Source organism: Littorina saxatilis, linkage group LG9, assembly GCF_037325665.1.
Source record: "Littorina saxatilis isolate snail1 linkage group LG9, US_GU_Lsax_2.0, whole genome shotgun sequence".
Classification (NCBI taxonomy): Eukaryota; Metazoa; Mollusca; class Gastropoda; order Littorinimorpha; family Littorinidae; genus Littorina; species Littorina saxatilis.
The window spans coordinates 28,936,309-28,961,950 of NC_090253.1; the positions used below are offsets into that span (position 1 = coordinate 28,936,309).

General features: G+C 42.6%; 1 protein-coding gene across 7 annotated transcripts in view; it reads right to left on the reverse strand.

Annotated features, from left to right (window-relative positions):
- The window catches only part of LOC138975811 (septin-2-like), a 176,260-nt gene that overhangs the window by 5,176 nt on the left and 145,442 nt on the right, over window positions 1-25,642 (reverse strand). For all 7 annotated transcript variants that reach the window (XM_070348570.1, XM_070348571.1, XM_070348572.1 and 4 more), the window contains 9 exons: window positions 15,501-15,594; window positions 9,523-9,609; window positions 7,392-7,515; window positions 5,573-5,707; window positions 4,597-4,714; window positions 2,823-2,924; window positions 2,027-2,123; window positions 1,087-1,138; window positions 379-483 (listed from right to left, as the gene is read on the reverse strand). In XM_070348570.1, the coding sequence (XP_070204671.1) occupies window positions 379-483; window positions 1,087-1,138; window positions 2,027-2,123; window positions 2,823-2,924; window positions 4,597-4,714; window positions 5,573-5,707; window positions 7,392-7,515; window positions 9,523-9,609; window positions 15,501-15,594 (914 nt within the window). The remainder of the gene's footprint in view (window positions 1-378; window positions 484-1,086; window positions 1,139-2,026; window positions 2,124-2,822; window positions 2,925-4,596; window positions 4,715-5,572; window positions 5,708-7,391; window positions 7,516-9,522; window positions 9,610-15,500; window positions 15,595-25,642) is intronic.

The following is a 25,642-nucleotide window of genomic DNA, read 5'->3' on the forward strand; positions in this document are numbered from 1 at the left end:
GAATGACTTAGTTAGTTAATGGGACAATCAACAACAAAATATGAAAAGATGACTGAAGGTTAGGAAAAGAAGAGTAAAATTACATTAAAACTAATAATAGAAACAAATGCCTGGACATCCACCCTTAAATGTATATAAAATCAAATATTTCGTTTAAAAAAAAAGAAGAAAAAAAAGAAGAAGAATAACATTTAAAATCTGAAGGGGCTGCTTCACTGGTTACCGCCTTAAAATGGAAAATATCCAATACTGTCAAACACACACATACAGTCTCTTACAAATTTTCTCTTTCTTTCTTCCCCACTCTCTCTTTGTCTCTACATTTGTCTCTCCCTTTCGCTCGCTCTCTCTCAATAAAATTAAACACTCTAGACTAACCTTCTCTCTCTTTGTTGTTCTGCCATGGAACCCTGAATGTATGAAGCACGGAAATTCTCGTAGTGGACATCTGCCGTCACGTCTTTGAGATCTTGCATGTGTGTGCTGCAACACAAGCAGAAAAAATTCCACCGGTCAAGCTCTTTCGAGATTTAAAAATCCAAAACACTGATAAACTGCTAACAATTCTTCCAGGATTTGTTCATTACGCTGTTTGCTGCCAGGAAATATTTGTATACCAAGAGTTACCTGCATTTACCTGATGAGACAACTAAGATTGTGCCCTTGCTGTATTAATGAATATATGACACACTCATGTTGCTCGATTGTTCTATTTCTTCTTCTTCTGTTGTTTATTGAACGGTTTGTTGCCTGTTAAATCAAGTACCCAGGAGGTTAGCTGACGTCCTACAGGCAGCGGAAGGTTTCAGTAACACTGGCTCAGCAGGTAACAACACATCTGTTTTGAAAATCAGTTGATATCCAGGTTTAGCAAGGGATTTATTTCGTACCGTCAACTTTCTGTGCTACTCGTAGTAAGCTCAAGTTTCAATGCTGAAATTCACCAAGGGCAGGAAGTAAAGCAAGATAACCAAACTGCTAACTTAAAAAAGGAAACAGTTTCCTCCCCTTACAATGCATTTCTATAAGTGTTAAGCTTCTCCTTTTAACTTCTCTGCCAAACAAACTTTCTCTCAACACACTTACCTGATCAACATTTGTCGTAATCTCACAAAGTCACAGTGGGTCGGGTTGTCCACTGAAACATTTTTAGTACAAACCAGCTTTAGCATGGGCCAAATTGCATGAAACAAAATTAGCTATTGAAGTACAGATTGGTCTCCAAAAACTTGTAAGACGATATTTATGACAATTATTAAAGAGCCTGGCCATCCATCAAAACTGATACACACGCAAACGCACACAAGTTGACCATTAAAGTCTACTGTATGCAAGAATTTCACTTCATTTCATCATCCACATTATGGAGTCATAACTTAATGTCTTTATCAGCTGAAAAATGGAAGGTAAGCTTAATGTGTTCGAGTTCATACTCTATCTAAGTGACTTTAATACTAAGCGCAGTGGAACCACCCTTTTAACACCCTCTGATTAAATAAGACTCCTTCCTTCTTAAGACCCTGTTTTCTCAGATTTTCTGTTCATAACAATCTGTAAGTTTACCCCCATTTTAAGGAAGGCTCCCTCCTTCTTAAGACCCTGTTTTCTCAGATTTTCTGTTCATAACAATCTGTAAGTTTACCCCCATTTTAAGGAAGGCTCCCTCCTTTGTAAGACCACATTTTCTCAGATTTGTGTAGCTAGGTCTTAACACTTTCTCCCCCACCTATGTTGACCACGTTATTTTAAGCTGAGACCAGCTGTGCTGCAGCAGGTCACTCAGAATTGTAGTAACTGTGTAATAACTGCATATCAACACGCTGGAATGCAGGCCTTAGATCAACGTTACAGGAAGCGACTGAAGCTAACAGTCGGAGTGGATATATCCGTACCTGGTCAGATAGAGCCATATAAGTGGGTATGGATATATCCGTACCTGGGAGACAATGAGTTAAAAGGGAGATTCCACTGTATCATGACTGAATTCAAAAAGTGAATCATTATCTAAACAATTTGTTTTACCCACCTTCCACAATGCCCCAGGGGTAGGCTCTGCCCCTGATCTTCTTGCCCCCTGCCTCCACCACTGTGTTGCAGCCCACCACTGCAAATGGTACCGCCGCCTGCAACCAAAAATGCACTTAGTATAGTAATTAAACAGTCGTTAAAATGAGGTCGCTCATCTCCAGAGCGTCTGCTGCCTTTGAAGTCAACAACGGCCTGCTGTTGAAAAGGACAGATGTAAAATAGCAGCACCCCCCTCATTCTAGATGAGACAGGGAGACTACTGCGTCATCATTAACAGCAGACTCTACCGAGTTGTCTGCCGGCGAAGAGCGCGGGCTGTTTATAGTAGCTTGATGTTTCTTCTATGTCGACGGCTAGACAGCTGTCAATTGTAGAGTTCTCTTTGTGATGAGGTGTGGCTGCTGCTGTCTCCTTGTATTGCTCTTGGGAACCTTCGCGTACCCATGGCAGTTTTTGAAGGGCTAAGAAATTAGATCTAAAATTCTCAACATGGGTTGACTGGCTTTGCCCCAAAGGTGATTCTTGTGCTTCGGGTACTCGGTTACATAAACATCAGATTACCGCTGTAACACATGTAGGTGTCTGTGTGCTTCCAGTCTTGGCCTGTGGTGCCCACCTGACTATAATGGCTGAACGGCAGTTGCTAGGTTGCCAGCAAATTATCAGTCCACCCGAAAAAAATTTGCATTTTAGGGCAGTAAAATAGTGCAAAATTATTTGCTCTTGTTTATCATAAAAGTATTGAATTTTGCTAAAGACCTTTGAAAATTCCTGCCAAATGTTTGTGGACATACCTTCAGTTCTTTGTCTTGCTGTTTGAAGTCATCATCTTCGTCGCTGTCACAGTCAGGAAACTCATAGATTTGAATGTCATTGTTGTCTATTTCCTCAATGATCTGGAACAAAACAAAACAACTAAATTATGAAATAAACCATGTATCAATAACAAGGGACAGGTACCTGGAAAGTTAAGCCCCTCTGAAGAGAGGACATTTCCATAAAGGACACCTCCTGTTGACTTGTTTTATTAACGTAAATGTATCGAGGACATCGAAGGACAGCTACTGCCATGAATAGTTTTTGGCTCAGACTATAATATCTACAGTGGAACCCCCCTTTTAAGACTTCCTCCATTTTAAGACCCTGTTTTAGACTTTTTGTTCATTACCTCTGTAAATTTACCTCCATTTTAAGACCCTGTTTTAGACTTTTTGTTCATTATCTCTGTAAATTTACCTCCATTTTAAGACTCCCTCCTTTTTAAGACCTGATTTTCTCAGACTTTTGGAGGTCTTAACCACTTGCCTGCCTTAGGACGGGTATACCCGTCCTGCGCTTGTGCAGCCGCAGCGCCTTAAGACGGGTTTACCCGTCTTCACCGTTCCGGGATTTTCCAGAAGTGCGATGTCACTGCTGACACAAAAATAGCAGCCAATGGCTTGGTAGGATACCTCATTCTCATGAATAAACACTATTTTCGGCCTTGGCGACAGGATAGGGGAGAGAAATCTCGACTCGTCAAAATGGCAAACGGTGGAAGTCGACCGGGCGCTAGTAGGGAAAAACAAAGCCGGACTGATGCTACAGGGGGTGCAAATAACTATGGATACTGACAGGGGAAGGGGGAGATCTTCTTTCGGACGATTCGTTGGAAACAGGTAGATGATAGTGATTATAATCCTTTCTTGGAGCGAGCAAAACAGCCACCTGTGTTTGATCCACAGGCACCGGAAGATGCGCCGGACTGATTTTTCAAAAGTTCATATTTAAACATCATTATAAGCCAAACTAATTATTATTTCCATGATTAGACACTAAAAACAGATTCTTGGTTCAATTTCCCTTAAAAATAACATAGGTTTTACTTACCTACCTACTGCCAGTTTGGAACTAGAATTTTTTGTGAATTATTACACCCCGAACTCCAATATTCCCTGGCAGTCAGGAATGCACATACGCAAGTTTTGATTGGCAGCGTAAGGGTTAAAAGGGGGGTGCCACTGTAAATGTATATAAAATTGTCCTCTCTGGTCATTACAATTAAGTCCGAACAGCTCCTTGATGTATCAATTTGAATGACTTTGGTAATGATGTTTATTTTGTCATGTTGCCTTTCATGTGCAACACCCTTTCTGTTCCCCCTCTCTCTCTCACACATGCTCAACAAGTACAGTAATTCCCATCGTCAACTTGTCTCCTCTTTGATCAAGCTCTCTATATCTACCTGTATCCGAAGGTTACACCGAAGATCAGGTATTGTCAACAACTGTCACTAACAAACAAAGTGAACGCAAGCTGTGAACTAAACACAGTGGCATGTTAGAAACCTAGGTCATTCTGCCATAAGTGCAGCAAGGTGGCTGATTACGCCTAAACGTGAATACACCTGGGTAGCCATACATCTGGGTAGCGCGACTCTTGTTACTGCTAGCTTTCCACTGGGAGGAATCGACTCAAATTTTCCAGCAATGGGATATTAAAGTAATTGAAATGAAAAGTTAAAAAGCACTATTCCTTTAATAATAAAAAAAAACTAAAAAAAGAAGGGAAAAAAGTACCGGTACATACCCGCTGTTTGAGTCGCTTCTGTTCTGGCTTGGTGAGCATGTCCGACTTGGCTATCAGTGGTACGATGTTGACTTTGTTGTGGAGTTTTTTCATTACTGCTATGTCTGCGGGTTTCAGCCTGTAACACACATGCAGCACAGGATATAGAGCAGAACAGAGCAGAGACATAGCAACAGTGCATGTGATATTCCATCACAGAAAATGCTCCATAGCACACGTTTCATAGGAAAAAGGATTGTTTACTCACTCAAAAATGGAAAATTGCAGGCATGGACACATGCATGGTGACACATACACAGACACACAAACACACTTACGCATGACAATAAGGAGAGATCAAGACAGCAGTGCATCGTGTTGTTCGCAATGTTATGACAGTGCATACCATTGTCTTTCACACTGGTATTGTGTGTGTGTGTGTGTGAGGGGGGGTGTATCTCTCTCTCTTCCTGTCTCTCGATCTCTCTCACTCTTTAGCACCCCAAAAGTTCAATAAAAACTCTACACACTGCACCTACCGATGACCATAAGGGGAGATAAAGCAGAGACAACAGTGGACCCCATTGTCCACGATGTTACGACGGTTCAGATTGATCACTCTCTCTCTCTCTCACACACACACACACACACACATGCACACACACACGTACACACACCAAAACTTCAATCAAATCAATTAATACACCTACCCATGGCCGTAAGGGGAGATGAAGTAGAGACAAGGGTGCATCGCCCATGATCTTACAACGGCTCAAGACGCACACACGCTTGCTCTCTCTCTCTCTCTCTCACACACACACACACACACACACACACACACACACACACACACACACTCACACACACACACACACACACACACACACCACACTCACACACACACACACACACATGCTCACACTCACACACACAAACTATCTCTCTCTCTCTCTGTAGCACACCAACACTTCAATCCAACTCAACACACTACACCTACCCATGACCATAGGGGGAGATGAAGTAGAGACAGCAGTGCACTCTATTGTCCACGATGTTACGACGGTTCAGACCGATCTCGTCGCTGTAGTACTGCTGGAACTGCTGGTCCACGTAATCCACTATGGCCGTATGACTGTCACAAACAGGATAAAACAAAGTTAAATGTCCACTGTCACAAAAAGGATAAAATAAAGTTAAATGTCGACTGTCACAAAAAGTATAAATAGAGAATATTACATGGCTTGCTGTGTCGTACCAGATTTACACGAGGTTTTTTTTTAAATATTGAACTGCGAGCGAAAGCGAAAGCAAGCCATGTAGTATTCTGTTTATCCTACATACTGTACTTACGTGTATTTTACTGAAAATGTCCTGCAGTCGAGGCAGCTAAATTGAAGACGCTTGTTTTGGAACCTCGATCTCTTCCAAAGCCTCATGCAATCTATTACGTCAAAGTAAAGAAACGTCACTCTGAAAGTGTGGCGTGACGTGTTAGTTCTAAAAATTCATCGAGGGTAATTAGCGAGCGCAATTTATTTTTCTATAATGACGTTTGTCTCGGTGACTTTGGCATCATAAGCAGTGGAAAAACAGGTCCCTGCCAGACTTGCTTGACAATACCTCATTTACATGATATACGCACGTGTGATTTGAACGATTATTATCTCACGAGTGTCTCTCTCACGTATGTAGGATAAAACAAAGTTTATAATTGTCTTTGAACAGCGTCTCCATAGTGTGTTTCACTTTCATGCTGATCGGCATTGTCACATATCTCTGATACATCTCCTGTGAGAAAATACGGTGGTAACCCTCTTCGTGAAAACATGCAGTTTACGCTCACCATTTCAGATCTGGCCACCAGGCTTTTACAGACCTGGGAACCCCAGATTTGCACTTGGTGTACGTGTATTCACAAACAAATTTGGTGTATTTTCAGAAAAATGAGCGTACTCCACACGCATTTGAACATCCATGATTCAAACATGCTTCATACGCGCCCGTCGCACCGTTAATTAAGTTTTCCAAAACATTTAAAACAAATGCTTCTTTCAATGTTTACTGACAAAAACTGTAATCATGTGTCAAAATACTGAATCGGCTTCGGGATGCGCTTGTGAAGAAAAGTAGTGTACGAATTTTTCTCCTTGTATTTTTTTTCCACTGACCGTACTGATCGTATTCTAGACAATCATGCGTACAAAACACGGCAAAATCGTATGGGTTCCCTGAGGTCTGCTTTTACATGGGATAAGACCCTCCCTCCACTTGGTCACATACCAACAATGAACAGCCTGGAAGCTCTCTGTGCCCAGTGGATTTTTTTTTAATGAACTAATTTCTTAAAAGCCAATAGTGAGAAAAAAATCCACCACAGATGGCAGTCAGGGTCTTGATTTTTGGTAAGTGTCAAAGTGAAGCATTGGCCTTATTCCATGAAGAAAAAGCCTGGGAAGATCAGAAATGATGAGCCGAACTGTTTTCACGAGAAGAAGTGTGCCTTTAAAATCTCAGTATGTTTTTTTCTTCAAGGAAAAGAACGCCTACTACATTAGCTTTTGTAGTGTCCTTTCATGCACTTTCTAAAATTCAATTCAATTCAATTTCATTATTTGAATGTAGGTGTCAAACAGAACTGTTCCTTTTGGCTCGTATACACAGACATTGCATCACATAAAACATATCGGTTTCACCTTAAAGTACACATAGAACACAAACAACTGCAGGAGACTTTGAAATATAAAACGTACGAAAATCATTTTTTTAACCGTCATTCATTGAGAGGACCATTAGACAAAGACGGTGAAAAATCTCACCTGTTTTCAGCGTTGATGGCATCGTTATAGCCAGGTGTGTCCACGATGGTCAGTTTGACCCTCACCCCTTTCTCCTCTATCTCCAGCTGCTTCTTCTCTATGGCCACTGTGCGATTCACCATGTCTGTAACATCATCATCATCATCATCAGCATCATCATCATCATCATCGTCGTCATCATGATCATGATCATGATCATCATCGTCGTCGTCATCATCGTCATCATCATATTGTTATCGTAATCATCATCATCATCATCATCATCATCATATTGTTATCGTAATCATCATCATCATCATCACCATCATTTCCATAGTTAGTGTAACAATGGTTAGTGTTATCGTCTTGATCCTTTCTCCTCCATCTCAAGTCGTTTCTTCTCTATGGCATGATGTTGCATGATGTTGTTGTAGTCATAATCATAATCCCCCTAATTTACCAAAGTCAGTTTCCTTTGCTTCCTTTAGCGACAACAACAACCGTAGACTTTTTACATACAGCCTCGCATAGACTAAGACACGCCCAGAGAGAGAATCTCTCTCTCTCTCTCTTTCTCCCTCTCTTTCCACCCATTGCACACCGGTACGACCGAACTAAGGTAACGTTAAATTACTGTTGTGCAGCGGGTTGAAAGAATACCCTGTACCTCGGAGATATACCTTCACTCGGTTTCAACGACGTCACGTGACATGTTATATGGTGGAAGAGAATGCTGTCGCTTATTTTCCTTTTGAGGATGAGGGTTTAACATGGATCGGGAACTTGCAGGACAACCGCGGCTGTGCTTGCAAGTTTGGATAGTTCTTTCCGTGACTGAGCATCGTTTCAGTCTTACCGAACTGAGGGTGGAAAATAAGCGACAGCATTCTCTTCCACCATATAACATGTCACGTGACGTCGTTAAGACCGAGTGAAGGTATATCTCCGAGGTATAGGGTATTCTTTCAACCCGCTGCACAACAGTAATTTATTGATACCTTAATTCGGTCGTACCGGTGTGTAATACCTCCTCTTTCTCCCTCTCTCTCTCCCTCTCTCTCTCTCTCTTTCTTGATTTGATTTCATGTGTTTGATTTCTCCCTCTCTCTTTCTCTCTCTCTTTCTCCCTCTCTTTCTCTCTCTCTCTCTCTCTCTCTCTCTCCCTCTTCTCTCTCTCTCTCTCTTTCTCTCTCTCACTCTCTTTCTCCCTCTCTTTCTCTCTCTCTCTCCCTCTCTCTCTCACACACACACACACACACACACACACACACACACACACACACACACACACACACGCCTACACACCCAACCTCCTCATCTCGAACTAACCACCACCATAAAAAAATCGTCTATTACTGTTTGTTCTTGAAGCCAATGACACTTCACTTGTACATGAATTCTCTCATGAGGGTGTAGCGGTATTTAAGGGATGGTGTTCACACCAGGTACCTCACTCCAGAAACAAGGGTACCACCCCTCTTAACGCTAAATTACAGGTGTGTGTATAAAGACTACTTTGCCACAGGGGAGAAAAGGTGGCAGGTATTCGCAGGTGTGTGACTTACTTGTTTACAGGTATTATCTGGTATAAGGTGCAAGACTTGAAACGTTAATAGGGCGTAAAGGTGGGTCATGTTTTAAGGACTTGAGTGAATTGTGAAGAATCGCATGAGGTCTGTGCAGACACTACTTGTACAGACAGTTGTCTTCTCAAAGTAGTCATTGTAGGACATATAATTAATTAAACAAATTAACAGTGCATGTATCTTGGTATTTCTTGAAATCGATTTATATTCTCCATTGCCCGTCAAAACTGGCCATGAAGGCAGGTACACAACAAATCTGTTTTTTTTATCAGGTGTGTGTGTGTGTGGGTGCGCACGCGCTCGTGTGTGTGTGTGTGTGTGTGTGGGCACGCACACGCTCATGTGTGTGTGTGTGTGTGTGTGTGTGTGTGTGTTTGAATGAGAGAGAAAGACAGACATGCAGACATACATACATACATACATACATACGACAGAGCTACAAACATAAAACATCCATAAATGTGTGTATGCCTTCCTATACACAACTCTTTTCAAAGGTCTGAAACAACCTCTGTAAAGAACAATTCTTAAAATAATTGTCTGCACTTTGGTGGAAATCCTCTTACCCAGCACAGGCGGTACTGTTCGGTCCTTGTACATCTCGGTCAGAAAGAGACTGTTGATCAGGGTGGATTTCCCCAAGCCTGATTCACCTGCAAGCATAAATGAAAGCAAATCATCAAACTGCAAGACACAAAATTCTAGAATGCATCAGTAACCCTAGTAAATGAAATCAAATCAAATCACCAAACACTACGAGATAAAACCAAAATCAAGATTTGTTTTTGTTTTTGTTTTGTTTGTTTGCTGTACAACTGTTTACATCTGATTCGGTTTCACAAATCTGATTCGATTGTGAGCATTTATGCAATCGTGTGCATAACTTGCAGGAGTGTCAGCTGAAAAGAAAAAGACTCCGCCGCTATTTATCCTTCTAACTTCTTACAAGCACGTCCACAGACAGAAACACACACTGACCCAAACACACACACACACCAGCACCCCACACTCACTCACTCTCTCTCTCTCTCTCTCTCTCTCTCGAAACGGAAGCACAAGTTACGAAACCTTCATGATTCTTCTTCTTCTTCGTTCATGGGCTTAGACTCCCACGTACACTCGTGTTTTTGCACGAGTGGAATTTTACGTGTATGACCGTTTTTACCCCGCCATTTAGGGAGGAACCTTCATGATGAAAAGAACGCTGGTGGCGATGCATCCTCACAATCCTGTGTGAAGTTGACAAAGAAAGGCTTTTCCCCCGTGCAGCCCAAAGAAGGGACAAGATGGCGAAGATATTGCAGCAGACTGACTCTTCATTGATAATCTCGTCTAGATTATTTTCTTTCCAAAGCATTTCGAACAAAAACTGTTTGTTCCGAATACAGTATGAACTATCCGAGGCAGAGTAAAACGCATCTTTTCTTAACTACTGTATGCTCCACAGTATGCTCAAAATGGAATATCTGATTCACCTGAAAGTGTGCGGGTGCAAACTCCCGCGTGTGTGTGTGTGTGAGTGTGTGTGTAAGGGTGAGCCTGCGTGTGTGTGTGCGTGCGTGAGAGAGAGAGAGAGAGAGAGAGAGAGAGAGAGAGAGAGCCCAGCAAAATCATCAATCAACTCTTCCATGTTATGTTTCCATTTTCTAATACAGAACCACAACAGAAAAATAAAGATAATGCATACAGGCGCATTAGCCAACTTCTTGGTGAAGACGAAGTGTGTGTAACTTGCTGTTCCGTCTGCCATTTATCGTCATTTGTATGCACGGGCATGAAAACAAAAGGCGAACTTTTTGATAAATTTATGCTTTCGTGTGCTTGACTCAGGAAACAACTCATGACACTATACATCAAAAATAATAGCAGGCTAGCTGACACAGGAATATCATAATTATCGCAGTTCCTACATCTGTATCCTACATCTGTATGCACGCTTGTGTTTTTAATTAAAAAAAAAGAAGTTATCTTCAGTGGAACAGGACAAATGTATGTGAAAAATGTACATATGATGTATCAGGCGCAAACAGGAAATTAAAGTGCGTGTATTGTACTGCAGTACAGCGAGCTTTAAGTCGGAAGCCCGAACTGAGTTTCAACACTTCTTAGCAACAGGATAAGCTGATCTGTCTTTTCAAGGAAATGACTGTAAGTAAACTTCTTCTTGAAAGCTTAAGACACCAGCATTGTTTGATTGGGTTTACTGGCAAATGTCCCCCCCAAAAAAACTCAAGCAAGAGTACAAGCTCAGCAAATCTCGGACAAATAAAATATGCAAACAAGCTTGACATTGAAGAGATACTACTACATCATTTTATTGTTTAACTAGACTGTCTTTGCAAAAAGGTTAGGATGCGGAAAAAGAAGAAGGAGGAGGAGGGGGGGGGGGGGGACTGAATGCACTGCCATCTTAGCATTTTTGGGTTCTCGGGTTCTCATCTACTTTTTTTATGAGAACATTCTGGACACTCAATACCATGAGTACACAAGAAAATATGCAACAGTAAACACGTCCTTGAATCGTCACTAAAATGGCATTCATGTGTCAATCTCTACCCTCTCAAACCTCCTTCCCTGCCTCCATCCCTCTTCTACACCCGCCTGTCAGCGTCAGTTCGTCCCCACGTTCGGCGAGAGATTTATTTCTCAGAGTCAACTTTGTGTGCAGGCAGACTCTCCTCGGTGTCCGAACACCCCCGTGTGTACACGCAAGCACAAGACCAAGTGCGCACGAAAAAGATCCTGTAATCCATGTCAGAGTTCGGTGGGTTATAGGAACACAAAAATACCCAGCATGCTTCCTCCGAAAGCGGCGTATGGCTGCCTAAATGGCGGGGTAAAAACGGTCATACACGTAAAAGCCGTGGGAGTTTCAGCCCATGAACGAACAAACAAACAAAATACACCCGCCTTCATCCTCCAATACCATGCACAGATTTCCCTTTCAAGTTCAAACACAAAGTCAGGAATGTATAAGTGACGTGCTATGACGATAAAAATGACAAGGTCTTGTTTTTTCTTGCCTATCAACATGCCTTTGGCTCTACTCATGCTTTAGAGTTACAGTCCTTTTGGTGTAAGTCCTTCGCTTCGTCTGACAGATCGACCAGTTCTTCTGGTTTAAACAAAACTTTATTCACTTTTAGTATCGTGACATATAATTATACAATATTTGACATTGAGGATCCAAACTTATAAATCTTATATTACGAATCCAAATCCAGTTCTTCTGCAGTGACATTTCCCAATAGGCCCAACCATATGATATCCCGACTGAAACTTAAAGCACCACAGGCGTGCTTGACCTTTGTGCTTTTGTCACAGGTGTGTAATTAGGGGCAAAAAAGCTCGTTCAAGATCTCGATACAAACTCTGAGCCTCGTGCACACGTTGCGGGCAAGGATCAAATGATGTTGAAGATTCACAAACTTGTCAACTAATGCTTGCTGTCAATGCTTAGTTTCTTGAACGACTTTCTTTTGTAAGCAAGTCACCGAACGCGAACTTTGTTTTGTCACTATGATTCAACAACATCAGTCGCACCAGGGACACTCACTTTCGCATTCTTAATGTTTTTCTTTTCGTTTTCTGTTTTGATTTTTGAAAAAATTGAAATACAAGAAGTCTAACTTGAAGGATAGTTACATTAACCTACTGGAAGATGCCCCTTACTTTTCACGAAAACAATAAGAACTTATACGTACAGGACTCCTACTGAACTAAAAGAGGATTTTGAACATGAGTCATATGATGTTTTGTGGTATGAGTAATGGCCACCAAAGATTGTTCCCGTGTAATAAACACAGCACGTGTAAGAAACAACAGTAGCAAAAAGACAAGGATGCACATAAAAAGACAATAAAGACTCTGAAACAAGTACGGCAGGACGGGGCGCTTGCGGGCGTACATACTAGAGGGGGGGAGAGAGGGGGGGAGAGAGAGGGGGGGAGAGAGAGAGAGAGATAGATAGAGAGAGAGACAGAGACAGAGAGAGAGAGAGAGAGAGAAAGAGAGAGACTCACACCTTCACACACACACACGCACGTCCACGCACGCACACACACACGCACACCAAGACACAAACAGACACATACACATAGGTGTTCAAAGACTGGTACACATAAGCACATCATGTACACACAAAGACGAACACAGACAGATGGACCGACAAGACGGACAGACACACAGACAGCCAGCCAGCCAGCCAGCCAGCCAGGCAGACAGACAAGACAAGACAGACAAGACAAGACAAGACAGACAGAAACATACCTCTAAACTCTCTCTCTTCACACACTCCCCCTCCCCCTATTCTCTCTTCCTTCTTCCATCTCACCCCACCTCCATTCCTCGGAAAACCCATTACAAACGAACAACAACAACAAAAGACCAGTAAGAACAGACCACAATGAAAGGTAGAGGGAAAGATCAGCAAGAGTTCCGGTGGACATGTTCATGAGCGAGATGTCCATGTTAATGTCCGCACGGATCTTTACCATGACACCCATTGTATGACGTCACTCATGCCCCGCTGGGCAAACCGAAAATGCCGAAAATGCCATGGCAGACAGATTTCTTCAGTTCATCTCGAGCAAAACCCCGACACGGGTGCAAACAACAACAACAACAACAACAACAAAGAGAGAGAGAGAGAGAGAGAGAGAGAGAGAGAGAGAGGGGGGGGAAGGAGAGGGGGGGAGGGAGAGAGGGAGAGAGAGGGGGGGGAGGGAGAGAGAGACAGGGAGGGTGAGAGGAAGAGAGGGAGATAGGAAGAGAGGGAGGGAGAGAGGGAGAGAGAGAGAGAGAGAGAGAGAGGTGTCCCTAATTCAGGAGCAACGCTCTTCGCCTACAGCGAAAATTTGCAGAAATAACTGCTCCCTTGCACAGAGTAGGAAATCATACCCCTCAAATGAAATGTGGCCCTTTTCAGATTCTAAGACTGGCTGTGCTTTGGGCAAACGTTCAAAACACGATTTTTGTTTAAAGCGGTTAGCTACTATCGAATGAAAGTATGCCAAATGCTTCCTGGTGCCTACAGACTAAAACATAATTATCAGCATTTTGTTTTCGACCGTTCAATTATCGGGGGAAACAACAGTCTTGAAAAATAAACACTCCAGATCCGCAATGGCTCCGTTGGTAGAGAGGCTAAATCCGAGATCGCGCGCATATATTTTAGTTGTACCTTAAGAATTCATTGACCACATCCTTCCACACCCATGACGGTCTTTTTTGCACTGAAAGTTAAACATACACCCCCCCCCCCCTTTCATTATTCCTCTGTGCCTCCTGGACAATAGTAAAAAAAACACTAGGCACCCCGAGGAAGCTGGAGAAAGCTGACATCTCAAAGCAGAGAGAGTCGACAAAAGAAATCTCAGTGATCATTCTTCCATGACCTCTTTAACAGAAGAAAATGGCCAGAGACTAAGAAACGCCGCGCTGAATCATGACTCGGGACAAGCATGGCAGCCCTTCTACAGTGGAACCCTCCGTTTTAAGACCTTTACAAATCCGAGAAAATCAGGTTTTAAAAAGGAGGGAGTCTTAAAACAGATATCATGAGCAGAAAGTCTGAGAAAACAGGGTCTTAAAAAAGAGGAAGTCTTCAATTATGGGGTGCTAAAAGGGGGGGTTCCACTGTATAATTATATACTAACAGCAAATGCAACTGTACCCAGAACATCATTGCCAAGTAGGGCGCCCTAATCTTCGCTAAACGTAAGTAAAGACTCGCTTTTTGTCAAGAGAAAGACAACATGGTAGCCATCCCGCTGTGACAAAACTTCCAGGACAAACCGATGACCTCCAATTGACATTAGTTGACACGTGTCCACCTCCAGTTAATTGAACTTGTTGATAACGATGGCGATAAAAGTAGAGGGGGGGGGGTGGGTGCGGGAGGATGGAATACAGAGGAATGCAATTTGTGGTAATTCTGCCATTCGGTAAACCTCGCTGCGCGATCTATAGATAAAATAGTTATTTCATTCTCCCCCCCCCCCCCCCCCCGTCTTTTGACCGTTTAACTGTGAATGTCAGATAGAAATTGAATTAAGCTTCTTGACGTCAGGAGGTTACAAGATATCGTCTCTCCCCTTTGTACAAAGGTCAGCAAATTCCACCCACCGACATAAACAGAAGTAAATGAAACGGGATATGTTTTTGTAGTTTGGGTGCTGATCAGAAGTCCTGGGAGATATAAAAGAACAAATAGACAATGACCCCCTAAACACCACACACCAACATGGAAAGACCGACCGATATACATGGACGAAGAAAGACAGACAGGAACACACGCACAAAGAGAAGGACGGCTTTGTGAACAAGCACACATACATAGACAGCAAGACAAACACACACCGAGATCGAGGAAAGAAGGCAAGTAGTCACAGACAGAGTGACAGATAGACACAGAGCGGAAGGAAGATATGCAGTCAGACACCGACAGACAGAGTGACAGACAAAGACACACACACACACAGAGACCCAGACCCGGAGCCAGACCCAGACACACACACACAAGAGACGGACAAGTGATACTGACCGACGACCATAAGGGTGAAATCGAAACCTCTGCGCACAGCCTTCCTGTGAACCTGGTCGGGCAGCGTGGCAAACCCGATAAACTCGTCATCGTCCTGCACACACACAAATAAAAACAATACATTTCAATTCATCATTTCAACATGTTGAAGGCTTATTGGGCTACTTCATCGGTGAAGATAATGAGGACCGGAACTCGGGAAGGTTGTAACCAATTCGCCGTCTCATTTTGAACATATACTGACAGATAGACAGACAGACAGACAGACAGACAAATAGCCAGCCAGACGGACAGACGGACGGACGGACGGACGGACGGACCCGGCGACGAACGGGCAGACCGAATAAAACTGTAAAACCCCTCAAATTACGGACAAACAGCAGACTACTTCCCCTGATATGTGCGTGTGTGCGCGAGTGCGTGCGTTCGTGTATGCGCGCGTGCGTACGAGCCTGCGTGCGTGTGTGTATGCCTCGTGTTCGTCCATTAACCTCTCCTCTTCAATTCTCTACCTTTCAACTCGACATAGCCATAACACGTATCACATCCATTTTTGTTTTCACACGGGTGAGAGTAACCCCGACGGGGGAAACTGAAGATAACATTTTGTGACCCATGTACACATAATCTTGGGACACTTTGATGTCAGCCATCTAGAAAAAAAGTGAGAACGTCGACAGCATTTAAACTGACAGAAAGGGAATTGAATGAGTATTTAACCAGAACAAAAAGGTTGGCTTGGCGGGTACATTACCCACCCTTTTCACTCCTACCCCGAGTAAACCACCCGAGGCCCAGAAATGTTTATCTGGACACGGGTCGGGTAGGTCTACTCATGGTCGGTGTGGAGAGAGAGAGAGAGAGAGAGAGAGAGAGAGAGAGAGAGAGAGAGAGAGAGAGAGAGAGAGAGAGTGAGAGAGAGTGAGAGAGAGAGAGAGAGAGAGAGAGAGAGAGAGAGAGAGAGAGAGAGAGAGAGAGAGAGAGAATGTATTTTTTAAATTTTTTTATTGGTTGCGCCTTACTAAACGATGGACAAATCCAACACATGAAGGAAAGAAGTACAAGAAAGAGAAACCCAATTTCACATCCTAAACACTTCAACCTAACAACTGCTAATCTTCCACAACAAGTATTCCAATTAACCCCCCCTTAGCCGGTTACGCTACTCTCTCTCTCTCTCTCTCTCCCTCTGTGTCTCTGTCTCTCTTTCTCTCTCTGTCTCTTTCTCTCTCTCCGTGTCTCTGTCTCTGTCTCTGTCTCTCTCTCTCTCTCTGCCGCTCTGCTCTCGTTCCTAATTTCAAAAAAACAAAAAACAAAAACCGCTTAAAGGTGCACAAGTTCTCAAACTAGTCCAGTGTGATTGTAAACAGCACACAAAAATGAACCAAACACGACGGAAAAAAAAGAAAAAGAAAAAAAAAGAAAAGTAAAGGAAAAGAACACATAAAAGCTCACATCACAACCATTTCAAAATCACCGCAGTTCCAGTCAATTCCCTAAACACGTTTTAGACTCTTCTAACCCCCGTGACCCCCCCCCCCCCACACACACACACAAAACACACACACACACACACACACAAACACACACACACACACACACACACACACACACACACACACACGTATACAACCTCAGACGCAACTGGAGTCGGCTTAAACCTCTTGACTTTTGACATGTTTGCGACACTTGTTCCCCGAAGAACACCTTTTAAACGCAAAGTCAACTTTGCACAAGGAGGGACACACACACACACAAATCAAACGGCAGGGGTCAAATATGGCCAAGTGGCCAGAAAGACGGTCTGTAACACGTTTTTTGGTGTTATGGAAGTCGCAGGAAAAACAGCAACCCCAGCCAAAAAACTGAGAGAGAGAGAGAGGGGGGGGGGGGAGAGAGAGAGGGGGGGGGGGGGAGAGAGAGGGGGGAGAGAGAGAGAAGGGTGTAAAGTAGCAGAAACAGGAGAAATAATTTAAAAGGAATATATTATTAACACTACCACCACCACCACCTACACCAACAACAACAACGACGACGACGAAAAAGAAACAAATTAAAGTTGCAAAAACACGACAAGCAAACGTATTGTATTTCTTTGGAGAGACAGACAGACGGACAAAGCGAAAGAGAGAAGGACAGACACACACACACACACACACACACACAGGCAGAGAGCGAGAGAGAGAAGGACAGACAGACAGACAGATATCGAGCGAGAGACACCAAAAAACAGAGGGCGGAGAAGACCACACAGGAGAAACAGTGTTGGGTTGTGTCGACTGTTCTCTTTGACATTAGCTAACGGCCTGAACTCACAACGGTGTAAATTTTTACACAATTGTTTGTCACACGTTCTTCAAACAGATGCTGGTCTGACACTTTCTCTGGCCATTGTGGCTGAAGCCCCGAGACGTGTCTTTGGCATTCCTACGGTCTTTTCCTCGCATTTTAGTAACCAAGCGTCAAAATGCATTCCTTGACATCTTCGCTTCAACTGCATGCAATGTCGGGTTGCTTCCGATCGACAGCATCCTTGCTGCCAACAAAATATTCGAAATTGCCAAAATAAACTAAACTATAAGCACGTCGGTGTGTGGAACAGAATCATATGTATTGCACCTGACGAGGGAAAAACATTCATTTTGTAATAAATGGTGTCTGGAACACATACCTCTGAAGACAGGTCTGGAGAACTAGGGGGACTACCTAGTAGGGGCGATTCCACCAGATGTTCTGAAGAGCGCTCCTCGACGCTTCTTGTTTCCTGGCAGGGGTCCCCGATAGCGTACTCTTCAGGGTTAAACTCTTCTCCCGGCATTATTCAGTGTCTGATAACCTTCCGCTTTGTAGTGCTTTGGAACAAGCAGGAATCCTTCAAACTCAAACCCGATGACGGTTCTTGCCGCAGACAGGTTTTCTTCTTCTGATAAATAGTATGACAGGGATTTTCCGTCTAGAAGTCTTAAGAACTGTTTGAACATACAGGAACTTCTCTTATTTTTCTCTGTCTTTGCTGTTGGCGATTGATTTTGATTCTCGTTTTACAAAAAACACAACACTTTGCAACACAACGGATTACACTGTTTGTCTATTTTTTTTAACACAGAAGATGATTTTGCTCAAAACGTCCATACACCACGAAGTCCCTTCGGAATTTCACCAAAACAATTCACTCCAATCAGATATTTCAGTCATGACATTATTTCGCCGTGCCTTCTCGCAAGAACCTAGATACTATTCTGCAACACCATTTCCTCAATCTACTGACTAAAACAGACGGTCTTGAACCTGTATAGCTCTCGTCACTAAAATTACCCGCAAAGGGAAATGCAGTGCTTGACCAAACGCTGGCCTTTATATCATTTGTCCCCAAAACACCACCACCACTCCTCCCCCCCCCCTTGCATCCGTCCCCCAAAGAATATATAATTCCAAAAACAACCACCCCCCCCTCCCCCTCCATCTGTTCCCCCAAAGAAGACAAAAAATCCGGCCAGCAAAGAGTGGATCATTCTTCCTTCGTTAGCCATTTTACGTCAAGGGACCGCGCAACCCCTTTGTGTACCTAATACCCCTTACAATTAATTTATTTTGACCAACCCTTCGCCGAATTCCTCGCTTCTTTTCGCCTGACACAAGTCAGTTACTCTGGGAGGAATGCAAACCGCTACTAACCACAAAGTTTACACTTGAACACAATAGGAAACATGGCAGCCAGCGGAGGGGCATTATCTGTGTGATCTCGTGCGGAGAATGAACTCTCGTTGGCCGAGACAGCCTATCATTGACATTCTGGTGCATTGTCTCGGTAATCCCTCTCAATCTCTGCTCTCAACTCGTGTTTTTCGGTAGCAGCACTCCTTCCTACTGTTTAAAGAAAAAAGAGTAACTGCGTACTGAACCCAGTTCAAATCCACCCATTTTGTTGTGAAGACCCAGCCTACAAGTAAAGGATCGTTCACGTAGATGTTGAAATTGGAGTACCAGCTGTTGGTTTGCAGAATAAGTGACCCACTGTAAGCTTCAAGGCACACTCTTTCCCATGTAAAACGCTTCGGCTCATATCATATCATCTGGCCAAGTTTTCACATGGGGGAAGACCATCCCACCATGTGGACACGTAGCGAAAATCAACATCCTGACAGAGTTGCATTTTTTTTTTACTATGACAATGTTAAATTTGATTAAAAAAAATCCCCTAGTAGCTTTAATTTTGTTTGTTTTCAAAAATCGCATTCGACCAACCAAATTTGATAATTTTCGCTACCTGTTCAAGTTGATAATACTTAATAACAAGTCGCGTAAGGCGAAATTACTACATTTAGTCAAGCTGTGGAACTCACAGAATGAAACTGAACGCACTGCATGTTTTTTTTACAAAGACCGTAGTCCGCCGCTTGTGCAAAACGGAGTGAAACTGACGAAGCTGTTTAGCGCGGTAGTGGTTTCGCTGTGCTGCATATAGCACGCTTTTCTGTGCCTCTCTTCGTTTTAACTTTCTGAGCGTGTTTTTAATCCAAACATATCATATCTATATGTTTTTGGAATCAGGAACCGACAAGGAATAAGATGAAATTGTTTTTAAATCGATTTCGGAAATTTAATTTTGATCATAATTTTTATATTTTTAATTTTCAGAGATTGTTTTTAATCCAAATGTAACATATGTATATGTTTTTGGAATCAGAAAATGACGAAGAATAAGATGAAATTGTTTTTGGATCGTTTGATAAAAAAATAATTTTAATTACAAGTTTCCGATTTTTAATGACCAAACTCACTCATTAGGTTTTAAGCCACCAAGCTGAAATGCAATACCAAACCCCGGCCTTCGTCGAAAATTGCTTTGCCAAAATTTCAATCAATTTAATTAAAAAATGAGGGTGTGACAGTGCCGCCTCAACTTTTACAAAAAGCCGGATATGACGTCATCAAAGGTATTTATCGAAAAAATGAAAAAAACGTCCGGGGATATCATTCCCAGGAACTCTCATGTCAAATTTCATAAAGATCGGTCAAGTAGTTTAGTCTGAATCGCTCTACACACACACACGCACAGACACAGACACAGACACAGACACAGACACACACACACACACACACACACACACCACGACCCTCGTCTCGATTCCCCCTCTATGTTAAAACATTTAGTCAAAACTTGACTAAATGTAAAAAGACTAATGCAGTTACAGTTACAATGTAAACAATGTCACACAATAAACAACAATAAAGTCGCCAAACAATTACGATTCTTTTTACAGTTTAAACCATTTGGCTCGAATCTTAGTGTAGTACTGCAAATGACTGATCACTGAAATTGCAGTTACAACAACTAACAACAGGTCACACCAAATGACTGTGTCTTCCATTTTGTGTTTATGCGCGTGAGACACCCCCCCCCCCCCCCAAAAAAAAAAAAAAAAAAGAACAACAAAACAACAACACCTTTCTGCAATAAACGTTTATTTTTAAAGCTTTTACGAGCATGCTTACTAAGTTTTTGGATGCACTTTAGAGTACATTACATTCAACAAGTCAGTTTTGGAGTAAAATTCAACCTTCCTATAATTATGTACTTTGTTTGATTCAATTCTTTTCGTGTTTGCAAAAATGTCCCCCACCATCACTATTTCATCTGTCATCGTGTCGGTGATTATTTGCATGCCCCTTGGAAACAAAAACAAAGACTGACAACAGATCTTTAATCTCGAGCACACACAAGCGTCACCTCCCGGATTCCGTCTCTTGCAAAAGCCAGGTGTTAAATTTCGGGCGTTCATTAGTGTCGAATGAGTTTAAACCGCTATCGCAAACCTGCACACAGTTTGTCCCCACCGCTGTTTGTTTGCTGAGGTTAAGGTTGTGTTGTGTTGGTCGCTTGGCAGGCAAAGTCCCCCCCCCCCCCCCCCCCAAAAAAAAAAAAAAAGAAGTGACAAACTAACAGAAAAAAAATTAGTCACAGTGGCTCTCGATCCTTTACCAGCAATTCGCTGTTGTTGTTTTTCCTATTCATGTCGCTCCTCAATCCCTCCCTCTTTTCCAGTAGTGAAAGCAGAAGTACACACACACACACACACACACACACACACACTGCCGGACGCACAAACAAACACACGCACGCACAAAAACACGCTCTCCCGCTCCTCCCATAACCCCCCCCCCCATTTCGCTCTCTCTCTCTCTCTCTCTCTCTCTCTCTCTCTCTCTCTCTCTCTCTCTCTCTCTCTCTCTCTCTCTCAGTGTCTGCAACACTTAAACTTAAACAGTGAAGAACAGAATAAAGAGGTAGAACAAGTATGTACTTCAACAAAATACAACTCATAGGAGAGAACATAAAAACACCACAGGTAACACAAGCCTGGGTAAATTGATTCTACGTGACAAACACACAGACGACATGCGGATACCAAAAATGAAGCGATTCTCTTGCCGTAACATAAACGGCCGATTTTGCAGTGCAGCATGTAGCACTTTTGTCGCTTGCTGAATAGAGAACACGTTTTGAGCTCACACAAAAAAAGCTGAAACCGGAGGCTCACAACAAAATGTAATTGTTCAACCCTAGAAGTAATCTTTTATGGTTTTAAAATGATAAATCTTTCTTTCTTTATTTGGTGTTTAAAGTCGTTTTCAACCACGAAGGTTATATCGCGACGAGGGAAAGGGGGGAGATGGGATAGGGGAAAGGGGGGAGATGGGATAGAGCCACTTGTTAAGTGTTTCTTGTTCACAAAAGCACTAATAAAAAAATTGCTCCAGGGGCTTGCAACGTAGTACAATATATGACCCTACTGGGAGAATGCAAGTTTCCAGCACAAAGGACTAAACATTTCTTACATACTGCTTGACTAAAATCTTTACAAACATTGACTATATTCTATACAAGAACCACTTAACAAGGGTAATAAGTGAAGAATTGTATGGGTGAGAAAAGGAAAGTAAAAGGACTTTGGGGAGGCAGAAATAGAGAAGAAACAAGAAAAAGATCCTAATTAGGTTCACGGCATCGAGAGTGATGCGACCTTCTCTCAGAAGTTAGTAGAGAAGGCTCCCCCATCCACCACCCGGGGGACGCGCCTCTACGCCAATTAGGGGGCGCGAGGAAAATGATAAATGGCGACGAAGATTGCGATTTAACTGTTGATACGCATATAGGAATTTCGCGCATTAAAACCATAGTCCTTCCCGTGATGCAGATTGGCTTACTATCCCACATCCGCCCCTGGAGGATTTTATATGCAGTAAGACAATCCCTCCACTTGAACTCATACCAGAATTCAGCATCTTGACTGCATTCCATGCAGAGTGGGAATTTTGGGGTTAACTAATTTCGTACATTGACCCGCCTAAAGAAATTGAATTCAGTCACTTTGTACGGAAAGCACCGAGGGTGTTGATTTTTGGTACGTGTCGAAGTGGAGGTATGATTTTATTTCATGTAAATGCCCAGCGCCTGACTTTATCAAAGTTGGTGAGCCGAATCGTTTACACGGGAAGGACAGTGACTTCAACAGTAAAAGTGTGTCACACAATAACTTCCAACTCAGCTCAGTTGGTAGAGCACTGGACTTGTGATCGGAAGGTCGCAGGTTCGAATTCGGGCCGGGACGGACACGGGTCAACTTTATGTGCAGACCCAGAGACGGAAGCCATGTCCCACCCCCGTGTCATCACAATGGCACGTAAAAGACCTTGGTCATTCTGCCATAAGTGCAGGTGGCTGAATACACCTAAACACGCAGACACCTGGGTAGCGCGACTCCGTTGCTGCTAGCTTTCCACTGGGAGGAAGCGACCCGAATTTCCCAGCGATGGGACAATAAAGTAATGAAAATGAAAATGAAAATGAACTGAAAGATAATAATAATAATAATAATAATAATAATAATAAATGAGCATTTATATAGCGCAATATCATAACTTTACAATTATGCTCTTTGCGCACAAGCCTCGTTCAGTGAAGCATGCAGGCGTGTTATATCTGGTCTTTAGATAAATCAGTTAATCTCAGGTCGCTCAGTGCAGTGTGTATAAGCTATGCGTCCAGTGCAATGTGATTATTTTGCCAATCTCTCTCCCAACCACCCTCCCTGTTGTCCGGGTTGATAACGAAGCAGGAATAAAAGGGGGTTCTTTCTCCGCTCTCACTGTCTGTCTTTACCCCCCCCCCCCCCCCATCGACATCCTTATTGAGAGAGAACACACACACAAACACACACAAACACACACACAGAGACGCACGCACGCAAGCTAACTAAAGGGCATGTCACAATGAAGAAAGGAATGATCCACATTGCCTACGTGAGTCATTTCAGTAACAAAACAAGTACCGAAAAAAACCTTCATGATGTTGTTGACGCACTCAATGCACTTTGCATGAATCTATTTCGCATTAAATTACATGTCGGATTTACACGCAAGGACACTCAATCGAAAGCCAGTTCGTATTCAGAGTCATGGTATCCCTTCCCCCCTCTCTGTCTCTCACACACCTTCTCTCAATTTCTGTCCCGTATTCTTGTTGGTTATTACACCCCCGGTATAGGGGTGTGCATAGGATTCGGTCCATGTGCTTGTTTGTTTGTTTGTGTTCGCATATAGATCTCAAGAATGAACGGACCGATCGTCACCAAACTTGGTGAACAGGTTCTATACATTCCTGAGACGGTCCTTACAAAAATTGGGACCAGTCAAACACACGGTTAGGGAGTTATTGGTGGATTAAGATTCTACAAGGACTTATAGAGGGACATCTTAATGGTCAAAGGGAAATAACCATTCTCACTCAGTCACTGCCACCAACTGAGAAGGTTATTTCCCTTTGACGGGGGTGTTTTTCCTACCTCGGAGGAATTTCTTGTTTCTGTTTGTCTTTCTATTTGTTAGCTATTACTTAGTGTTCTTGGGTATTGTCTCAAGGAAACTGGCGCTGCTATCCCTGAGGGGTATTGTATGCAGCAACAGAGTATAGTGCGTACTGAAAACAGACGTATGTGCTTGTTACATTCTTTGTAAAACGCTCAGGGGCCCTTCTCTGAAACGAATTTTTGTGAAGAAAATGCAAAATGCAACAAAAACAACAAAAAAAGAAAAGAATGTGACAAACAGAAAAGGGTGTAGAAAGCATGACAAACTGCACCTTTACAGTGTCAGAAGCATCCCAAGCACGAAAATGGGAAATATTCTTGGAGCAAATAAGTTTTTGCTCTACGGGAAAAATTCTGACTTGTGTGTGTGTGTGTGTGTGTGTGTGTGTGTGTGTGTGTGTGTGTGTGTGTGTGTGTGTGTGTGTGTGTGTCTGTGTGTATGTGTGTGTGTGTGTATGTGAGTGAAAGACAAGTTACCAAACGTTTGTTTCATTTGAGCTGTATTTATTTATCAAGAATCTTTCTCATTGTGTTTCTTTCCCCCTCATCCTGACCAAACTAAATAAGCTGCCAGTCTCTCTCTGTCTCTCTCTGTCTCTGTCTATCTCTCTTGATCTTATCTTTTTTGTTGTTGCGTCTCAGTTTACGCCACAACGGTAAGTCGACTTGACAGGCATGTCAAGGTAAAGTGCCACTTCCTTTGTCTGCAGCCTCTGGAAGTAAAGGTGCTTGCAATAACTTGAAGCGACACCCCACCCCTCTCTCCTCCAAACGCCAGATGCTTTCACAAAACATTCATAAAAAATGTAAATGGATAAGAGATGCATCAGGTGTTGACATCTACATTGGCCAAAGTCAGGGCTGCAAAGTTTCTCTCCCACCTCTTTAAAGTACTGAGCACAAAGTAAATAATTTAAAGCGACAGAATCCACTTCGCAAACGACTTTCTCGCCACTGAAAATGCACTTTCTGACAAAATTAATTGTTTCCACCAAAACTGTGAACACGTAAAAAGACCTCTAAAAAAAACCTCACGCAACGCTATCAGTTTATTTATTATTTTGTAGTAATTACGATGATGTCCGAAGACTAACTATACACACATTACCGAATGATCATCAAAATGTACAATGTTTATTGTTTGGTCTGCCAAACCTACGTTTTACCGAAAACATTGAAATATTCGAAAAGGTACATAGCTTTATAAGGTTAAGTGATAGATTTTGATTACCCTGTGGTCACCATGTCAATGATCCAGTATTTGATTATTGG